The 21136-nt window shown below is 41.0% G+C and overlaps 1 protein-coding gene across 2 annotated transcripts in view; it reads left to right on the forward strand.

Moving 5' to 3' along the window:
• The window catches only part of Htr2c (5-hydroxytryptamine (serotonin) receptor 2C), a 234814-nt gene extending 229444 nt beyond the window's left edge, over positions 1–5370 (forward strand). For both annotated transcript variants that reach the window (XM_030251228.1, NM_008312.4), the window contains exon 6: positions 1862–5370. In XM_030251228.1, the coding sequence (XP_030107088.1) occupies positions 1862–2688 (827 nt within the window). In that variant the 3' untranslated portion in view covers positions 2689–5370. The remainder of the gene's footprint in view (positions 1–1861) is intronic.
• Positions 5371–21136: the final 15766 nt, after the last annotated feature.

The raw sequence follows: 21136 nt of genomic DNA on the forward strand, positions 1-21136 counted from the left end.
AAGATGCCTTCCCTAGGGAGCATATTCCATGGAAAGTATCTAGATACATGGAAATATCTAGATACATCTACTTCTGTTAAGATGCTTGTAGAGGGAGGTATATCTATCTCTATAGTGATGCCTCTAGAGGGATGACTAACTTCTCAGTCACTAACCTCAGGATCTTCTTCCTGAAGTTCTGGGATTGGAGAGGGACTACTTCAATTGCACCCTCTGCTACTCTTCCAAAGGATCCTGGGAAAGTATACTAGTGTTTCTCCAGAATTTTCTCATGAAATGACCATCTTCTCTGGGACCATTGACATCTCTCAGGGACCATAGAAAGATCTGAGCATTTCTACTCAAGTCCAAATTTTTGCTTTAAAAGTCATTGTTTGAACTATGTCTCCAAGTTTATATACCCTTCCCTACTTCCCTATTTGTGTGGCTAGCTCCAGAGCTATAAATGGCTGTGGACCAATATCCAATGAAATCTTTTTCCATTGGTTGCTGTTTCTTACCCTGTCACTTGTTTTCTTTTCTAGAGACTCATCACAAACACCAGAAATATAATGTCTGGGGGAAATGCTTAATAATCATTTTCCAAACCCTCCCTTTATGATCTTCCCAGATATTAAATAGCAATCATTATCACCTATGTTTTCCTCTTCAGTCATTCAATCTAATATGTTGCAGCTGACAAGGAGCTCTTAATTCAGCTAGCATGGCCTTAATGTATTAAGTTCCTCATAGCTCCTCAAGTGGTCCTTGGAGTTAGCAACTCTTGTTTAAAGATTTGCTATTTGGATATCCAGCAGCTTGGTGTCCCAATGGCCTAAGATGGAATCTCCCAAACACAATTGGAGTTTCCCAGGGTCTTAACTTCTTGAGGATGAAGAGAGGATAGATTAGTATGAAAATTCCCTTGGCAAGTTACCATATGTGTCCAGAGAAGAGTACTTTTGTGGTCTACCATAGTGCTTCTGATGTTTCCAGAAGGTTTGAGTCTAAGATCACTGTCTGCCCCCTTCCTTTTTGCTAATATTTCTTGTCAGGAATCCCAGTTGATTTTCCTGGATGACTACTTGTCCATACCCTTACAAATAAAAATTATGTCTGTCTGTCTCTGTCTCTGTTTCTCTCCTTCCTTTTCTCCCTCCCTCCATCCAATTCTCCCTCCTACCTTCCTCCTTTCCATTTCTTCGTCCTGTCCCTAGCACAGTGTCATACCCTGAAGATCTATCTTCTGTCTCATTCTGTTTACTGACCTTGAGACCATGTTACTGATGTCCAAACATATAAATACACACACACACACACACACACACACACACACACACACACACACAAAATCTTGGAATAAAAGAGAAAAAAATCAGTTGCTTCTGCTCTTATATTAGCGGTTGCATAATTGTGAAACTATCCAGTCAATCCTCCCAGACTATTGTAGATACAGTACATATCATTGTTATCACAATTGAGTAACAGTATACAAAAAAAAATAAAAGAAATGACCCATCTTAATGATATTACTGAAGATAAGTATGAAGTTATTCCCTGGCTTAAAAAATTATTGAGTACCTTTGATGAACCACCACATTTCTAGGGACTACAGATAGAACAAATTGGACTCACTCCACTCCTGTATGTAATCATATCTCCAATAGCTTGCTTCAAAAATAGAGATTCTACATGGTTACAGCAATTCACAGAATGCCATCATCATCTATTGCACCAATACTTTCCAGGAGCTTCCAGAGTTTGCCGTGAATAGCTTTCAACAAACATCAAGTTTTTATCAAAATGTCAATGAATGCCTTTGTGATATTGTAAAATCAATGCATGTGCTGTAACGACTTCCCACACCTTTTTGTTCCCATAGGAGTTTCAGTTCCTATCCCTGTGATTGGACTGAGGGACGAAAGCAAAGTGTTCGTGAATAATACTACCTGCGTGCTCAATGACCCGAACTTCGTTCTCATCGGGTCCTTCGTGGCATTCTTCATCCCGTTGACAATTATGGTGATCACCTACTTCTTAACGATCTACGTCCTACGCCGTCAAACCCTGATGTTACTTCGAGGTCACACCGAGGAGGAACTGCGTAATATCAGCCTGAACTTTCTAAAGTGCTGCTGCAAGAAGGGTGATGAGGAAGAGAACGCTCCCAACCCCAATCCAGATCAGAAGCCACGTCGAAAGAAGAAAGAAAAGCGGCCTAGAGGCACCATGCAAGCTATCAACAATGAGAAGAAAGCTTCCAAAGTCCTTGGCATTGTATTCTTTGTGTTTCTGATCATGTGGTGCCCGTTTTTCATCACCAATATCCTGTCGGTGCTTTGTGGGAAGGCCTGTAACCAAAAGCTAATGGAGAAACTTCTCAATGTGTTTGTTTGGATTGGCTATGTGTGTTCAGGCATCAATCCTCTGGTGTACACTCTCTTCAACAAAATTTACCGAAGGGCTTTCTCTAAATATTTGCGCTGCGATTATAAGCCAGACAAAAAGCCTCCTGTTCGACAGATTCCTAGGGTTGCTGCCACTGCTTTGTCTGGGAGGGAGCTCAATGTTAACATTTATCGGCATACCAATGAACGTGTAGTTAGGAAAGCTAATGACACAGAGCCTGGCATAGAGATGCAGGTAGAGAATTTAGAGCTGCCGGTCAATCCCTCTAATGTGGTCAGCGAGAGGATTAGTAGTGTGTAAGCAATAGCAGCGCAGCTTTCCTACAGGAAATCTCTTGTAGGAAAGTCCCCCACTCCCCACCCCCCACCCTCCACCCCCAGTGATTTTCCTGTGGATCATAACTAATGTAAATACTGCTGTGTGACAAAAGAGTGTTTTTATAAATAGCTTTGCAACCCTGTACTTTACAATCATGCGTTAAATAGTGAGATTTGGGGTTCTATATTTACTGTTTATGAGAGATGGAGACTAATTTATTTTGATTCCTTGATGGATAAGAGTGTTTGTATTTTTCTCTCCCTTCCTTCCGTATTCCCTCCCTTCCTTGCTCCTTCGTTGCTTTCTTCCTTCCTATCGCTGTTCTTTTTGTGAATGTGGAAAAGTTGATGTTCATCTCAGGTGGCATTTGCAGGAGACCAGAATGATGCACATGACTGTGGTGGTCTTTCAAACCACACCTAAACTAACAGATTCGGTGGCATCTCTTCCAGGTTAACAGTAAATATGTACTTTAGATTCTCGCTCTGCTCATTCACACACGTAAACTCAGTAAGATAGGTTCTGCCCATTGTGAAACATATTCATCAGTGAGTCAGAGACAGAATTCAACTTGGTTGTTACACACGGGGTAAATTTGACATTGTCAGAATGTTGTGTCGGTATTTTGCTGCAATGTCTGTCCCCAAACATAGTGGTATTTTAACATAGCAGCTGGTTAACCAGGACTACAGAAGTGGAAGGATGCCAAAGAAATATACACACCAAACAGCTTTTCACTTCTTAAGGACAATGTTCAAATTCTGATTCTTATGTCAAGCAAACTGAAATTAGTGTTTTCATTCTGGTCCTTAGTAAATACCTAATTCCAAGACTATACTGGGAAACCAAATCCCAGAGTTATTTCCCAATCCAGGATTCAATATCAATTGGATTTTGAGCTCAGAATTCTGGAAATGTGTGTGCTACACACAAAGTGAAATTTGCATGTTGAGCCTTATTAAAATATCTTAATTATGGTACCTCGATCTATAGGACCCAATTTAGCAGTCCGTTTTTAAGTAAAACTAGTATGAGAAGGGTAGAAAACTAAGTTTTACTTGATTAAGGACTACCGAATTAGGCCCTTAGAATGTGAAAAAAGTAATTTAAAAAGATGCTTTTATTGAACTCTGGGAAGAATAGAAATACAGAGTTTCCATTTGGATTTTAAACAAAATTTATCTCATTTTCAGATCCTTCCAAGCTCTCTAGTGCAGGAAAAGGCTGCAGCTAACTTGTGAACGTGGCAAGCTCTCCATTGTGCTGTAATTACATTCCCGGACTTTAAATCTTTGTTCAAATATAGTGCTGTGATCCTCTAAGTGTCAGCCATTGTTTCATTCGTGGACCTGCTGCTCTCTAAGAATTAAGTACCATTTTAGTGAAATTGAAAACCATGAAAAGTTTTCAAACCTTGCTCAAGTCAGATTATTAAGTCTATGCTGTGTGCAGAGTATACACATGTTCCCAGTAACTGTGTTTCCATGTGTGTCCATTTCACACAACTGTGAATAAATTTCTGAAGAATTCATGATGCTAGTTCTTATGCCCAACAGCTACTTGCACACCTTGGAGTGAGCCTTTTAGGATCTTGAAGTCGGTAAAGGCAGGATCTGAATTTCAAAAATTCCTGGGCTGTGCTCTCAACACACAGCATAGATAAATTCAACAGTGTGCCAAGGAGGCAGTGGGAAAGCGGCTGTATTTGAGGAAACTCAAACAGTCTCTATTTGGTTTACAACACTGCCAAATGTCACTCAATTGCTTGAGCATGCCCAAACATGACATGAAAGTAAAGTCTACCTGCCTGTTAGGTCAGTTGAACTGCATGTTAAAACAATTACCTGAAATTGAATGAGGCGACCTACTTCTTAATGAAATGAAAATGACTGAAGAAACACAGCATGCATTGAGCATGAGTTCTGCACATACAGATGGTGCTGTGCATGTAACACCATGTATGTTGCATGAGTCCACTGATCCGTATCGATGTAAGGCAGAGAAACTGATATAGAAAGTGCTGGAGAAAACTCCTTCAGCAGTCCCTAAGAGACATTCAGATCTGAAGTATTGTATTAGAGAAAATTGGAAACATCTGATTTCTTTCTTAACTATCAGGGCAAGCTCATAGCACATGTTTTACAGAGAAATAGAGTATAAACCATGCAGTTCCAAAAGCACTAGCAATAAGTTGAATGATAATCGCTTATAGCACATTTGTTAATAATTCTTATGTCATCAAGTAGTAGTACATAATAGTACCCAACACAGCAATTATTCTCAACTTGTGTGCTATTCGTAAGTTCTGTGCGGTTTGGTATGAAACATATATATACATAAATATAAATATATCCATTTGGAAGTGAATCTTACAGTTCAGTGTTAAATCTACAAACTTTTATAAATGTTTTAAAATAATCCATGTGACAAATGTAAACATGGTGAATTTACTGTCAAATCATTTTGATGTGCTATTATAATGTATACTGTTTAAGACACGTGCAACAGACTGCCTTATATTATTTCCTGTAATTTTTCTCCTTTGTCAAATGGTACTTTTGTGAATGGTTGTAAAGTGTTGTCTTATTACTTATTCCTGTGTATTACCTTCTTCTGAGTTTTGTGAGATTTCCTCTTAATTTATTAAAATTTATTAAACGATGACCTAGCTTGTCATATGTCTTTTTCCCCTATGCACCATTTCAGTATAAAGATCTACCCCATCAATTGAAAATTCTAGGGAGTATTCCCCTTTCTAAGTGAGATCGAAGCATCCTCACTTGAGCCTTATTTTTTAACTTCTTATGATCTGTGGTATGTATCATGGGTATTCTGTACTTCATGGTTAATATCCATATATCAATGAGTACATACCATTCATGACTTTTGAGTCTGGACTACCGCACTCAGGATGATATTTTCTAGTTCCATTTATTTGCCTGAAAAACTCAGGATGTCCTCATAGTTAATAGCTGAATAATATTCCATTGTGTAAATGAACCACATTTTCTACATCCATTCTTTGGTTGAGAGACATCTGGGTTGTTTCCAGCTTCTGACTATTACAAATAAGCTGCTATGGATATAATAGAGCACATGCCCTAGTAGTATGAACGAGTATCTTTTGGGCATAGACCTAGGAGCAGTATCACTGGGTCTTCAGGTGGAACTATTTCTAATTTTCTGAGTAACTGCCAGATTAATGACTGACCAGTGACTGGTCCATCCTATGGGTGGGCACCAAATCCTGACACTATTGCTGATCTATCTTTTGCTTGCAAACACAAACACACATACCTAGCATAGTTGTCCTGTGAAAGACTCAGCAGCTAACTGAGACATGCAGATACACACAACCAACCATTAGACTGAGGTCAGGGACCCCGATGAAAGAGTTAAGGGAAGGATTTAAGGAACTAATGGGAATGGCAAACCCATAGGAAAATCAACAGTGTCAACTAACCCGGATCCTAGGAGCTTCCAGAGACTAAGCCATCAACCAAGAAGCATACATAGGCTAGAATGAAGCTCCCAGCACATATGTAGCAGAAGGTTGACTGCTTTGGCTGGCTCCAGTAGGAGAGGATGTGCCTAATCCTTGATGCCCTAAGAAAAACAAGATGCTGGGGAAAGTCTCCCTCTCAGAGGCAAAGGGAAGAGGGTGAAGAACTCTGGGAGGTGGAACTGGGGGGCAACATTTGGGATGTAAATAAATAAAATAATTAATTGAGAAAAGAAAGAAAATGCTATGGGGTAGCAAAAGGACAAGGATCTAGAAGAAATTGGGAGAGGGAAAGAACATGATCAAAATATCTTTAAATTCTTAAAAAATATAATTAAAAAGTAATTCATCACCATCATCTTCTCACTAGACTCAATACTCCCCAAGGAGAGACAAGACCATCTTTTTTTTTTTTTTTTTTTTTTTTTAAGACAGAGTTTCTAGCTGTCCTGAAACTTTCTCTGTAGATGTTGGCCTCTAGCTTAGAGATATGCCTGTTTTAGCCTGGATTAAAGGTGTGCACAATCACTGGCCAGCATGAACCATCTATCTTATTGATAGTCTTACCTCCAGCATGTAGAAGCTACTGTACTTTCAACAGATTCACACAGTCAGAAATCATTGCTAGGTTGTCTTCCTCCATGACTAAATGAATTGTAAGAACTTCCCATTCTTCAGTTATGTCATCATGAAGTATGTGGCACCTTCACCTTCACTTTGCCTCTCAACTCAGATGGCTTAGGCAGACACCTCTGAAACTATCAGAGGCAACATAAAGTGCAACTCTATTTCTTATACCTGGAGCCAAGGCTAACAAAATGCATTGGCCTTTTCTTTCAAAATATGTAATTTCCAGGTGATAAGAAAGCCGAAAGAATGCTGATCTGACACTGAAACTTATAGAGGAGAAAGTAGGGAAAAGCCTCAAAGATATGGGTACAGGGGAAAAATTCCTGAACAGAACAGCAATGGCTTCTGCAGTAAGAATCATAAAATTGCAAAGCTTTGACAAGGCAAAAGACACCGTCAACAAGACAAAAAGGCCACCAACAGATTGAGAAAGGATCTTTACCTATCCTAAATCAGATAGGGGACTAATATCCAGTATATATAAAGAACTCAAGAAGGTGGACTCCAGAAAATCAAATAACCCCATTAAAAAATGGGGCTCAGAGCTAAACAAAGAATTCTCACCTGAGGAATACCGAATGGCTGAGAAGCACCTGAAAAAATGTTCAACATCCTTAATCATCAGAGAAATGCAAATCAAAACAACCCTGAGATTCCATCTCACACCAGTCAGAATGGCTAAGATCAAAAATTCAGGTGACAGCAGATGCTGGCATGGATGTGGAGAAAGAGGAACACTCCTCCATTGTTGGTGGGATTGCAGGCTTGTACAACCACTCTGGAAATCAGTCTGGCGGTTCCTCAGAAAATTAAACAGTAATACCAGAGGATCCCGCAATACTTCTCCTGGGCATATATCCAGAAGAAGTCCCAACCGGTAAGAAGGACACATACTCCACTATGTTCATAGCAGCCTTATTTATAATAACCAGAAGCTGGAAAGAACCCAGATGCCCCCCAACAGAGGAATGGATACAGAAAATGTGGTACATTTATACAATGGAGTAGTACTACTCAGCTATTAAAAAGAATGAATTTATGAAATTCCTAGGCAAATGGATGGACCTGGAGGGCATCATCCTGAGTGAGGTAACCCAATCACAAAGGAACTCACACAATATATGCTCACTGATAAGTAGATATTAGCCCAGAAACTTAGGATACCCAAGATATAAGATACAATTTGCTAAATGCATGAAACTCAAGAAGAACGAAGACCAAAGTGTGGACACTTTGCCCCTTCTTAGAATTGAGAACAAAACACCCATGGAAGGAGTTACAGAGACAATGTTTGGAGCTGTGATGAAAGGATGGACCATCTAGAGACTGCCATATCCGGGGATCCATCCCATAATCAGCTTCCAGACGCTAACACCATTGCATACACTAGCAAGATTTTATCGAAAGGACCCAGATGTAGCTGTCTCTTGTGAGACTATGCTGGGGCCTAGCAAACACAGAAGTGGATGCTCACAGTCAGCTATTGGATGGAGCACAGGGCCCCCAATGGAGGAGCTAAAGAAAGTACCCAAAGAGCTAAAGGGATCTGCAACCCTGTAGGTGCAACAACATTATGAACTAACCAGTACCCCGGAGCTCTTGACTCTAGCTGCATATGTATCAAAAGATGGCCTAGTCGGCCATCACTGGAAAAAGAGGCCCATTGGACTTGCAAACTTTATATGCCCCAGTACAGGGGAATGCCAGGGCCAAAAAGTGGGAGTGGGTGGGTAGGAGAGTGGGGGGGAGGGAATGGGGGACTTTTGGGATAGCATTGGAAATGTAAATGAGGAAAATACCTAATAAAAATAATAATAAAAAAAAGAGCTCATAAGAAGCAAAAAAAAAAAAAAAAAAAAAAAAAGAATGCTGGTCTGAGTGCAGTTCTAGGAGAAGAAAGCAATGATGCTTCATTCCTTTCTAAACATGAATAGGTGGTTCACAGAAATTGAGCAGCCACCTGAATCAGCAGAGATACTATTATGCATAGACAGAATAATTAATAATTAATATTTTCAAGTGTTCCTAAGATGACCACGTTGACCTAGGACATGCTATCTAGCACAAGCTGGCCCTAAACTCATAATCTTTTTCCTTATCACCTGAGTTATGATTACAGGAATGTACCACCTACAAAAGTAGGTTTATCAAAGTAGGTTATCAAAGCAATTCTCAAATATTTTGTGACTTGTAGCCCAGTTAGAACAACAATAACTGTAAAATAAAGCATTGGTTGTTGTCTTGGGCCTTATATGCTTGGGAAAAGGAGGAAAGTAGAACAAACCACCACACTTACAATAAGGATTTCTTCCCCCTTGTACCATTAAAACAGAAGGAACAAGAAATCCTCCAACAACCTGGGCCTGGGTGGAGGGGCAGGGTTAAGACAGCTTGAGGTCCATAACGAACTTCAAATCATCGTGGGCAACTCAGCAAGATTCTATTGCGTATGCCAGCAAGATTTTGCTGACAGGACCCTGATATAGCTATCTCTTGTGAGGCTATGCCAGCGCCTGGCAAATACAAAAATGGATGCTCACAGTCACCTATTGGATGGAACACAGGGCCCCCAATGGAGGAGCAAGAGAAAGTACCCAAGAAGCTGAAGGGGTCTGCAACCCTATAGGTGAAACAATATGAACTAACCAGTACCCCCAGAGCTCCTGTCTCTAGCTGCATAAGTAGCAGAAGATGGCCTACTCAGCCATCATTGGGAAAAGAGGCCCCTTGGTCTTGCAAACTTTATATACCCCAGTACAGGGGAACGCCAGGGCCAGGAAGTGGGAGTGGGTGGGTTGGGGAGCAGGGCAAGGGTAGGATATAGGGGACTTTCGGGGTAGCATTTGAAATGTAAATGAAGAAAATATCTAATAAAAATGTCTTTTGTTTTTGTTTTTAAAAAGTGGATCTGGCTAGCAATGAGCAATACAGTGCTTGCCAAGCATGCAGAGAGCCCTGGTTCTATACCAAGCACCCTTCCCCAGTCCTCCCAAAATCACCACTTCAAAGATTTGCTTTTACAAAACTGGACTCTGACAACAGATGTGTGGAGGTTCCATATCAAGCAATTCTCAACCTTCAAAGACACCAAAAAAGATATCTTACAATTTAGTTCAATTCTGTGGACCAAGAACAATATCACCTTTTGGGGAACAAAGAAAATAATGTTAATGTGGGGTTAATTTGAAAGGATAAAGATTTGGTTTTCAAAATGTGCTCTCGGTTTTATAAAATGGTACCTGCATTTATAATTATAATCCAAGATTGGGCCTGGAAATCCTACTTTTTTGGAATTGATTGGTGCTAGAAAAAGTTAAATGTGGGAACAGGAATCCATGGGACCCTGGAGCAAGCGTGGAGCAAGAGTGGAGTCAAGGTGTGCCCAAACCCCAGAAATCTGATCCTGAGTAGGATCAGTCTGCACCTGCCTAGGGCCTGCCTGTCTGGACCAAAGGACACTAGTAGCCAGGTTGAACCTCAATTCCCCTTATAAGGTCAAGTCCAGCAGCATCTGGAATCTTTCTCATGCAAATGAGACATCCTTAGCATCCTGGCCCCAGCCAATGATTTACACTCAACCCAATATCTCCTACTCACCCAGCAAAGGTTTAAATCACCTTTATCTCTCACCACACAACACACATACACAAACTCAACCAGTTCTCCGAAGCTGTTCCTGGGAGTGAGTGTTTTTTGCTCACAAAGATCCGGCCTGCACCGACCTTCCCCAAAAAGCTTCCCTCCCTCCAGTCCACCCTAGTGCACAAGAGGCCTGGCTACCCCCAGGGCAGTAGCAGGCATGGGATGGCAGGTAAGCTGTTGTGTATGTAAAGAGATCTAGTGCAAATTCAGTCACTGCCCAGTTTTGGAAAATGATCCATTATTCAGAAGGCCAGCAGGGGTTAATTGTCTTTCAAAAGCAATCTCTCAAGTGGGAAGCAGAAGAGCAGAATGAAATCTAATATGTGTGTGTGTGTGTATGTGTGTGTGTGTGTGTGTGTGTGTGTGTGTGTGTGTGTGTGTGTGTAATGGGTATGGAATATGTAGTGAGGCTAGGAGACCCTGTTAGTTAGATAATTATATATAATTTCTAACACTAAATAGAGCTGGCACCAACTTCCCAGTTTGAGGGTGCAGTCCAAACTGTTCCCTCCTCAATTCAAATACGACTTAAAATACTGAATATCAAACATATCCATATTTTTGTCAGAATTGGCTAAAAGTGTAGGATTCTCGGCCTCCTTATCCTGCTTAAGTCTATGATGGCTTAGAAAAACTAAGTGAAACAAATTACGACTGTTTACTTGTTTATTAGAAAGGAAACAAATAATATTTAAGGAGATGACTCAGTGAGTGAAGTGTGCCTAATAAGCATGAAGCACTTCATTGAATTTTCCAGATACCTCTTAAAGTATGCATCTGTGCATCTGTTAATCCCAAGGCTCCTATGGGAAGATGGGAGAAAGCCTTGGACCAGATTACCTGGCATAAGCAACAGGAAACAGCAAAGCCAGAGAACCCATATCAAACAAGGTGGGAGGTGAGGACTAACAGTCCTCCACACACTCTGAAGCACACACTCTCACACACACATGAAAGAGAGAGAGAGAGAGAGAGAGAGAGAGAGAGAGGCATGCACACATCAGAAAGGAAAAGACATGAAATAAATGAATTGCTGGTGAAGGAAGACATGCATGCACATCTATGTAGAGGAGGTAAGGGCATTTGTGAACCTAATTTCACCACTAACCCTAATCTTCCACTTACTTCATTTTCAATTCAATCCCAGATCTGTTCATATCCACATATGAACATATGTATTTGTTATCTTTAGCTTTGTCTTTAAATCTATCAGTTTATGTAATCATATCTTTGTTCTTAGCTTTAAATCAAATTCTAAATCAATTCTCCAACATTCTAACATTATCTCCCTGATCTTGCATTTCTGCAAACTCAAATGTTACTCCAATCCCTACTGATAATTCCTATTTTCAGCGTCATAGCTCCTGCTTTTAGTACTCAATCAAAGTTAAATGTGCTTACTTCTCACACTAGGCCTAAAACAAAACACTAGCACTAATTATTTCAGAACATGTTCCTTCTGTGAAGATCCTCTGGGGCTGGACTGAAAGACGTGGAAGAATAATTTAAGGTGCTGTTAATTATCTTTATCTTCAATCTTTACACAAAAAACAACTTTACCTGGCCTCATATATTTTTTCTTCCTTGGTCTGGAGTATCATTGCTAAGTACATGATAATTATCATCTACTGAGTACTAATAATGCTCCAAACACAAATATGTTTTCTGGTAAATAGTTCAATACATTAAAAATACCTATTTTTATCAGTGACCAAAAAAAAAAAAAAAAAAATCTGGCCAGGTGATTGACAGGCACAGTTACATTAACTCTAAGATTTATGTATGTAATATGGGCACCTTAGAGTATTCATGAGGTAAAACTTAGACTAGACTGCACTCCTTTGAATAGGAGGGATTTCTTAATGAGCCTCAACATAGCTCTGATACTTTTTCCTACGGATGTTTAAATCTTAAAGAGGTAGAGAAAGGACTGAAGGAGCTGAAGGGATTTGTTCTTCCCCATAGGAAGAACAACAATATTAGCCAACCAGATCCCCCAGAGCTCCCAGGGACTAAACCACCAAACAAATAGTACACATGGAGGGACCCATGGCTCCAGCCGCATATGTAGCAGAGGATGGTCTTGTTGGACATCAGTGGGAGGAGAGGCCCCAGTGTAGGGGAATGCCAGGGTGTGGAGGCAGAAATGGGTGGGGGGAGCACCCTCATAGAATCAGGGGGAGGGGGATGGGATGGAGGTTTGTGGAGGGGAAACCAGGAAAGGGGATAACATTTGAAATGTAAATAAAATATCCAATAAAAATGTAGCTGAATATGAATGGGAAAAAAAAAACTTAAAGAGAAGAAATTGTGATTCTTTCCTTTCTCCTGTTACAAGAAAAATGGGAGACAGGTTCTAAAATAAACTATGATGGAGTGAGTACCTCCATCATCAATGGCCCCCAAGCCTGTTGATAACTGCCCATCTACTTAGCTAATAATCCTGGCTTAAAAGGCTAAGACCTGAGCCCCAGGGTACCTTGCCAGCGGACTTGCCCAACACCCGCAAGGGCCCACACAGGATTCCCCACGGGATCCTAAGACCTCTGGTGAGTGGAACACAGCGCCTGCCCCAATCCAATTGCGTGGAACCTAAGACCGGGGGAAATAGGGAAGCAGACTACCCGGGCCTGACCTGGGGCACAAGCCCCCTTCCGCTCCACTCGAGCCCCAGGGTACCTTGCCAGCAGAGTCGCCTGACACCTGCAAGGGCCCACACAGGATTCCACACGGGATCCTAAGACCACTAGTGAGTGGAACACAACTTCTGCCAGGAGTCTGGTTCGAACACCAGATATCTGGGTACCTTCCCTGCAAGAAGAGAGCTTGCCTGCAGAGAATACTCTGCCCACTGAAACTAAGGAAAGAGCTACCCTCCCAGGTCTGCTTATAGAGGCTAACAGAGTCACCTGAAGAGCAAGCTCTTAACAGTGACAACTATAACAGCTAGCTTCAGAGATTACCAGATGGCGAAAGGCAAACGTAAGAATCCTACTAACAGAAATCAAGACCACTCACCATCGTCAGAACGCAGCACTCCCACCCCACCTAGTCCTGGGCACCCCAACACAACCGAAAATCCAGACCCAGATTTAAAAACATTTCTCATGATGATGATAGAGGACATCAAGAAGGACTTTCATAAGTCACTTAAAGAATTACAGGAGAGCACTGCTAAAGAGTTACAGGCCCTTAAAGAAAAGCAGGAAAACACAACCAAACAGGTAGAAGTCCTTAAAGAAAAACAGAAAAACACATCCAAACAGGTGATGGAAATGAACAAAACCATACGAGAACTAAAAGGGGAAGTAGACACAATAAAGAAAACCCAAAGCGAGGCAACACTGGAGATAGAAACCCTAGGAAAGAGATCTGGAACCATAGATGCGAGCATCAGCAACAGAATACAAGAAATGGAAGAGAGAATCTCAGGTGCAGAAGATTCCATAGAGAACATCGACACAACAGTCAAAGAAAATACAAAATGCAAAAGGATCCTAACTCAAAACATCCATGAAATCCAGGACACAATGAGAAGACCAAACCTACGGATAATAGGAATTGATGAGAATGAAGATTTTCAACTTAAAGGGCCAGCTAATATCTTCAACAAAATAATTGAAGAAAACTTCCCAAACATAAAGAAAGAAATGTCCATGATCATACAAGAAGCCTACAGAACTCCAAATAGACTGGACCAGAAAAGAAATTCCTCCCGACACATAATAATCAGAACAACAAATACACTAAATAAAGATAGAATATTAAAAGCAGTAAGGGAGAAAGGTCAAGTAACATATAAAGGAAGGCCTATCAGAATTACACCAGACTTTTCACCAGAGACTATGAAAGCCAGAAGAGCCTGAACAGATGTTATACAGACACTAAGAGAACACAAATGCCAGCCCAGGCTACTATACCCGGCCAAACTCTCAATTACCATAGATGGAGAAACCAAAGTATTCCACGACAAAACCAAATTCACACAATATCTTTCCACGAATCCAGCCCTTCAAAGGATAATAACAGAAAAGAAACAATACAAGGGAGGTTAGAGGGTGCGCCAGAGAACCGGACAGCTTCTGGGACGGGCAGAAGCACAGAGCCGCTGAGGCAGCACCCTTGGCGGGCCGCAGACAGCGGCCACCGTCCCGACCAGAGGACAGGTGTCCGCCTGGCTTGGGAGGCGGCCTCAGCCTCAGCAGCAGCAGTCGCCATCTGGGTTCCGGGACTCCGCGGGACCTAGGAAATTAGTCTGAACAGGTTAGAGGGTGCGCCAGAGAACCGGACAGCTTCTGGGACAGGCGGAAGCACAGAGCCGCTGAGGCAGTACCCTTTGCAGGCTGCAGACAGCCGGCCACCGTCCAGACCAGAGGACAGGTGTCTGCCTGGCTCGGGAGGCGGCCTCAGCCTCAGGAGCAGCGGTCGCCATCTTGGTTCCAGGACTCCCTGGAACTTAGGAATCTAGTCTGCACAGGTGAGAGTCTGCACCACAGAAGCTGACAGCTTCTGGGAACTGCCAAAGCAACACAGCTTCTGAGAGAGGCCCTGTTTTGGGCCTTCTTCTTCGACCAGGAGGAGGTCCAAAAACAAGATATCTGCGCACCTTCCCTGTAAGAGAGCTTGCCAGCAGAGAGTGCTCTGAGCACTGAAACTCAGAGGAGAGAATCTGTCTCCCAGGTCTGCTGAGAGACGGTAACAGAATCACCAGAAGAACAATCTCTAAACAGAGTCAACTATAACTACTAACTCCAGAGATTACCAGATGGCGAAAGGTAAACGTAGGAATCCTACTATCAGGAACCAAGACCACTCACCATCATCAGAACCCAGCACTCCCACTTCGCCCAGTCCAGGGCACCCCAACACACCCAAAAACCTAGACCTAGATTTAAAAGCATATCTCATGATGATGGTAGAGGACATCAAGAAGGACTTTAATAAATCACTTAAAGAAATACAGGAGAACACTGCTAAAGAGTTACAAGTCCTTAAAGAAAAACAGGAAAACACAATCAAACAGGTAGAAGTCCTTACAGAAAAAGAGGAAAAAACATACAAACAGGTGATGGAAATGAACAAAACCATACTAGACCTAAAAAGGGAAGTAGAAACAATAAAGAAAACTCAAAGTGAGGCAACACTGGAGATAGAAACCCTAGGAAAGAAATCTGGAACCATAGATTTGAGCATCAGCAACAGAATACAAGAGATGGAAGAGAGAATCTCAGGTGCAGAAGATTCCATAGAGAACATCGACACAACAATCAAAGAAAATGGAAAATGCAAAAAGATCCTAACTCAAAATATCCAGGAAATCCAGGACACAATGAGAATACCAGACCTACGGATAATAGGAGTGGATGAGAATGAAGATTTTCAACTCAAAGGACCAGCAAACATCTTCAACAAAATTATTGAAGAAAACTTCCCAAATATAAAGAAAGAGATACCTATGAACATACAAGAAGCCTACAGAACTCCAAATAGACTGGACCAGAAAAGAAATTCCTCCCGACACATAATAATCAGAACAACAAATGCACTAAATAAAGATAGAATACTAAAAGCAGTAAGGGAAAAAGGTCAAGTAACATACAAAGGCAAGCCTATCAGAATTACACCAGATTTTTCACCAGAGACTATGAAAGCCAGAAGAGCCTGGACAGATGTTATACAGACACTAAGAGAACACAAATTCCAGCCCAGGCTACTATACCCAGCCAAACTCTCAATTACCATAGATGGAGAAACCAAAGTATTCCACGACAAAACCAAATTCACACATTATCTCTCCACGAATCCAGCCCTTCAAAGGTTAATAACAGAAAAAAAACCAATACAAGAACGGGAACAATGCCCTAGAAAAAACAAGAAGGTAATCTCTCAACAAACCTAAAAGAAGACAGCCACAAGAACAGAATGCCAAATTTAACAACAAAAATAACAGGAAGCAACAATTACTTTTCCTTAATATCTCTTAACATCAATGGTCTCAACTCCCCAATAAAAAGACATAGACTAACAAACTGGCTACACAAACAAGACCCAACATTTTGCTGTTTACAGGAGACACATCTCAGAGAAAAAGATAGACACTACCTCAGAATAAAAGGCTGGAAAACAATTTTCCAAGCAAATGGTATGAAGAAACAAGCTGGAGTAGCCATCCTAATATCTGATAAGATTGACTTCCAACCCAAAGTCATCAAAAAAGACAAGGAGGGGAACTTCGTTCTCATCAAAGGTAAAATCCTCCAAGAGGAACTCTCAATTCTGAATATCTATGCTCCAAATACAAGGGCAGCCACATTCATTAAAGAAACTTTAGTAAAGCTCAAAGCACACATTGCACCTCACACAATAATAGTGGGAGACTTCAACACACCACTTTCACCAATGGACAGATCATGGAAACAGAAACTAAATAGGGACACACTGAAACTAACAGAAGTGATGAAACAAATGGATCTGACAGATATCTACAGAACATTTTATCCTAAAACAAAAGGATATACCTTCTTCTCAGCACCTCATGGTACCTTCTCCAAAATTGACCACATAATAGGTCACAAAACAGGCCTCAACAGATTCAAAAATATTGAAATTGTCCCATGTATCCTATCAGATCACCATGCACTAAGGCTGATCTTCAATAACAAAAAAAATAACAGAAAGCCAACACTCACGTGGAAACTGAACAACACTCTTCTCAATGATACCTTGGTCAAGGAAGGAATAAAGAAAGAAATTAAAGACTTTTTAGAGTTTAATGAAAATGAAGCCACAACGTACCCAAACCTTTGGGACACAATGAAAGCATTTCTAAGAGGGAAACTCATAGCTCTGAGTGCCTCCATGAAGAAACGGGAGAGAGCACATACTAGCAGCTTGACAACACATCTAAAAGCTCTAGAAAAAAAGGAAGCAAATTCACCCAAGAGGAGTAGACGGCAGGAAATAATCAAACTCAGGGGTGAAATCAACCAAGTGGAAACAAGAAGAACTATTCAAAGAATTAACCAAACGAGGAGTTGGTTCTTTGAGAAAATCAACAAGATAGATAAACCCTTAGCTAGACTCACTAGAGGGCACAGAGACAAAATCCTAATTAACAAAATCAGAACTGAAAAGGGAGACATAACAACAGATCCTGAAGAAATCCAAAACACCATCAGATCCTTCTACAAAAGGCTATACTCAACAAAACTGGAAAACCTGGACGAAATGGACAAATTTCTGGACAGATACCAGGTACCAAAGTTGAATCAGGATCAAGTTGACCTTCTAAACAGTCCCATATCACCTAAAGAAATAGAAGCAGTTATAAATAGTCTCCCAGCCAAAAAAAGCCCAGGACCAGACGGGTTTAGTGCAGAGTTCTATCAGACCTTCAAAGAAGATCTAATTCCAGTTCTGCACACACTTTTTCACAAGATAGAAGTAGAAAGTACTCTACCCAACTCATTTTATGAAGCCACTATTACTCTGATACCTAAACCACAGAAAGATCCAACAAAGATAGAGAACTTCAGACCAATTTCTCTTATGAATATCGATGCAAAAATCCTCAATAAAATTCTCGCTAACCGAATCCAAGAACACATTAAAGCAATCATCCATCCTGACCAAGTAGGTTTTATTCCAGGGATGCAGGGATGGTTTAATATACGAAAATCCATCAATGTAATCCACTATATAAACAAACTCAAAGACAAAAACCACATGATCATCTCGTTAGATGCAGAAAAAGCATTTGACAAGATCCAACACCCATTCATGATAAAAGTTCTGGAAAGATCAGGAATTCAAGGCCCATACCTAAACATGATAAAAGCAATCTACAGCAAACCAGGAGCCAACATCAAAGTAAATGGAGAGAAGCTGGAAGCAATCCCACTAAAATCAGGGACTAGACAAGGCTGCCCACTTACTCCCTACCTTTTCAACATAGTACTTGAAGTATTAGCCAGAGCAATTCGACAACAAAAGGAGATCAAGGGGATACAAATTGGAAAGGAGGAAGTCAAAATATCACTTTTTGCAGATGATATGATAGTATATATAAGTGACCCTAAAAATTCCACCAGAGAACTCCTAAGCCTGATAAACAACTTCAATGAAGTAGCTGGATATAAAATTAACTCAAACAAGTCAGTGGCCTTTCTCTACACAAAGAATAAACAGGCTGAGAAAGAAATTAGGGAAACAACACCCTTCTCAATAGTCACAAATAATATAAAATATCTCGGAGTGACTCTAACTAAGGAAGTGAAAGATCTGTATGATAAAAACTTCAAGTCTCTGAAGAAAGAAATTAAAGAAGATCTCAGAAGATGGAAAGATCTCCCATGCTCATGGATTGGCAGGATCAACATTGTAAAAATGGCTATCTTGCCAAAAGCAATCTACAGATTCAATGCAATCCCCATCAAAATTCCAACTCAATTCTTCAACGAATTAGAAGGAGCAATTTGCAAATTCATCTGGAATAACAAAAAACCTAGGATAGCAAAAACTCTTCTCAAGGATAAAAGAACCTCTGGTGGAATCACCATGCCTGACCTAAAGCTTTACTACAGAGCAATTGTGGTAAAAACTGCATGGTACTGGTATAGAGACAGACAAGTAGACCAATGGAATAGAATTGAAGACCCAGAAATGAACCCACACACCTATGGTCACTTGATCTTCGACAAGGGAGCTAAAACCATCCAGTGGAAGAAAGACAGCATTTTCAACAATTGGTGCTGGCACAACTGGTTGTTATCATGTAGAAGAATGCGAATTGATCCATACTTATCTACTTGTACTAAGGTCAAATCTAAATGGATCAAAGAACTTCACATAAAACCAGAGACACTGAAACTTATAGAGGAAAAGTGGGGAAAAGCCTTGAAGATATGGGCACAGGGGAAAAATTCCTGAACAGAACAGCAATGGCTTGTGCTGTAAGATCGAGAATTGACAAATGGGACCTAATGAAACTCCAAAGTTTCTGCAAGGCAAAAGACACCGTCAATAAGACAAAGAGACCACCAGCAGATTGGGAAAGGATCTTTACCTATCCTAAATCTGATAGGGGACTAATATCCAACATATATAAAGAACTCAAGAAGGTGGACTCCAGAAAATCAAATAACCCCATTAAAAAATGGGGCTCAGAACTGAACAAAGAATTCTCACCTGAGGAATACTGAATGGCAGAGAAGCACCTGAAAAAATGTTCAACATCCTTAATCATCAGAGAAATGCAAATCAAAACAACCCTGAGATTCCACCTCACACCAGTCAGAATGGCTAAGATCAAAAATTCAGGTGACAGCAGATGCTGGCGTGGATGTGGAGAAAGAGGAACACTCCTCCATTGTTGGTGGGATTGCAGGCTTGTACAACCACTCTGGAAATCAGTCTGGCGGTTCCTCAGAAAATTGTACTTAGTACTACCAGAGGATCCAGCAATACCTCTCCTGGGCATATATCCAGAAGATTCCCCAACTGGTAAGAAGGACACATGCTCCACTATGTTCATAGCAGCCTTATTTATAATAGCCAGAAGCTGGAAAGAACCCAGATGTCCCTCAACAGAGGAATGGATACAAAAAAGTGGTACATCTACACAATGGAGTACTACTCAGCTATTAAAAAGAATGAATTTATGAAATTCCTAGGCAAATGGATGGACCTGGAGGGCATCATCCTGAGTGAGGTAACACATTCACAAAGGAACTCACATAATATGTACTCACTGATAAGTGGATATTAGCCCAAAACCTAGGATACCCAATATATAAGATACAATTTCCTAAACACATGAAACTCAAGAAAAATGAAGACTGAAGTGTGGACACTATGCCCCTCCTTAGAAGTGGGAACAAAACACCCATGGAAGGAGTTACAGAGACAAATTTTGGAGCTGAGATGAAAGGATGGACCATGTAGAGACTGCCATATCCATGGATCCACCCCATAATCAGCTTCCAAACGCTGACACCATTGCATACACTAGCAAGATTTTATCGAAAGGACCCAGATGTAGCTGTCTCTTGTGAGACTATGCCGGGGCCTAGCAAACACAGAAGTGGATGCTCACAGTCAGCTAATGGATGGATCACAGGGCTCCCAATGGAGGAGCTAGAGAAAGTACCCAAGGAGCTAAAGGGATCTGCAACCCTATAGGTGGAACAACATTATGAACTAACCAGTACCCCGGAGCTCTTGACTCTAGCTGCATATGTATCAAAAGATGGCCTAGTCGGCCATCACTGGAAAGAGAGGCCCATTGGACAAGCAAACTTTATATGCCCCAGTATAGGGGAACACCAGTGCCAAAAAGGGGGAGTGGGTGGGTAGGGGAGTGGGGGTGGGTGGGTATGGGGGACTTTTGGTATAGCATTGGAAATGTAAACGAGGAAAATACCTAATAAAAAAATGGAAAAAAAGAAAAAAAGAAAGAAGACCACTAATCTCAGAACCACTAACTAGTGAGATGGGAGGTAAAGAAGGAAAAACATCCAGAAACCCATGGGTCAGCTATCTAAGAGTGCACATTGCAGCAGAAACAAAAGAGGTACTGTTTCAATACAGTCTAGAACCAACTCCCCAAAATTATCTTCTGATCTCTTTATGGCATATATATGGCACCTACACTCCCAT

This window comes from Mus musculus, chromosome X, assembly GCF_000001635.26.
Source record: "Mus musculus strain C57BL/6J chromosome X, GRCm38.p6 C57BL/6J".
Lineage (NCBI taxonomy): Eukaryota > Metazoa > Chordata > Mammalia > Rodentia > Muridae > Mus > Mus musculus.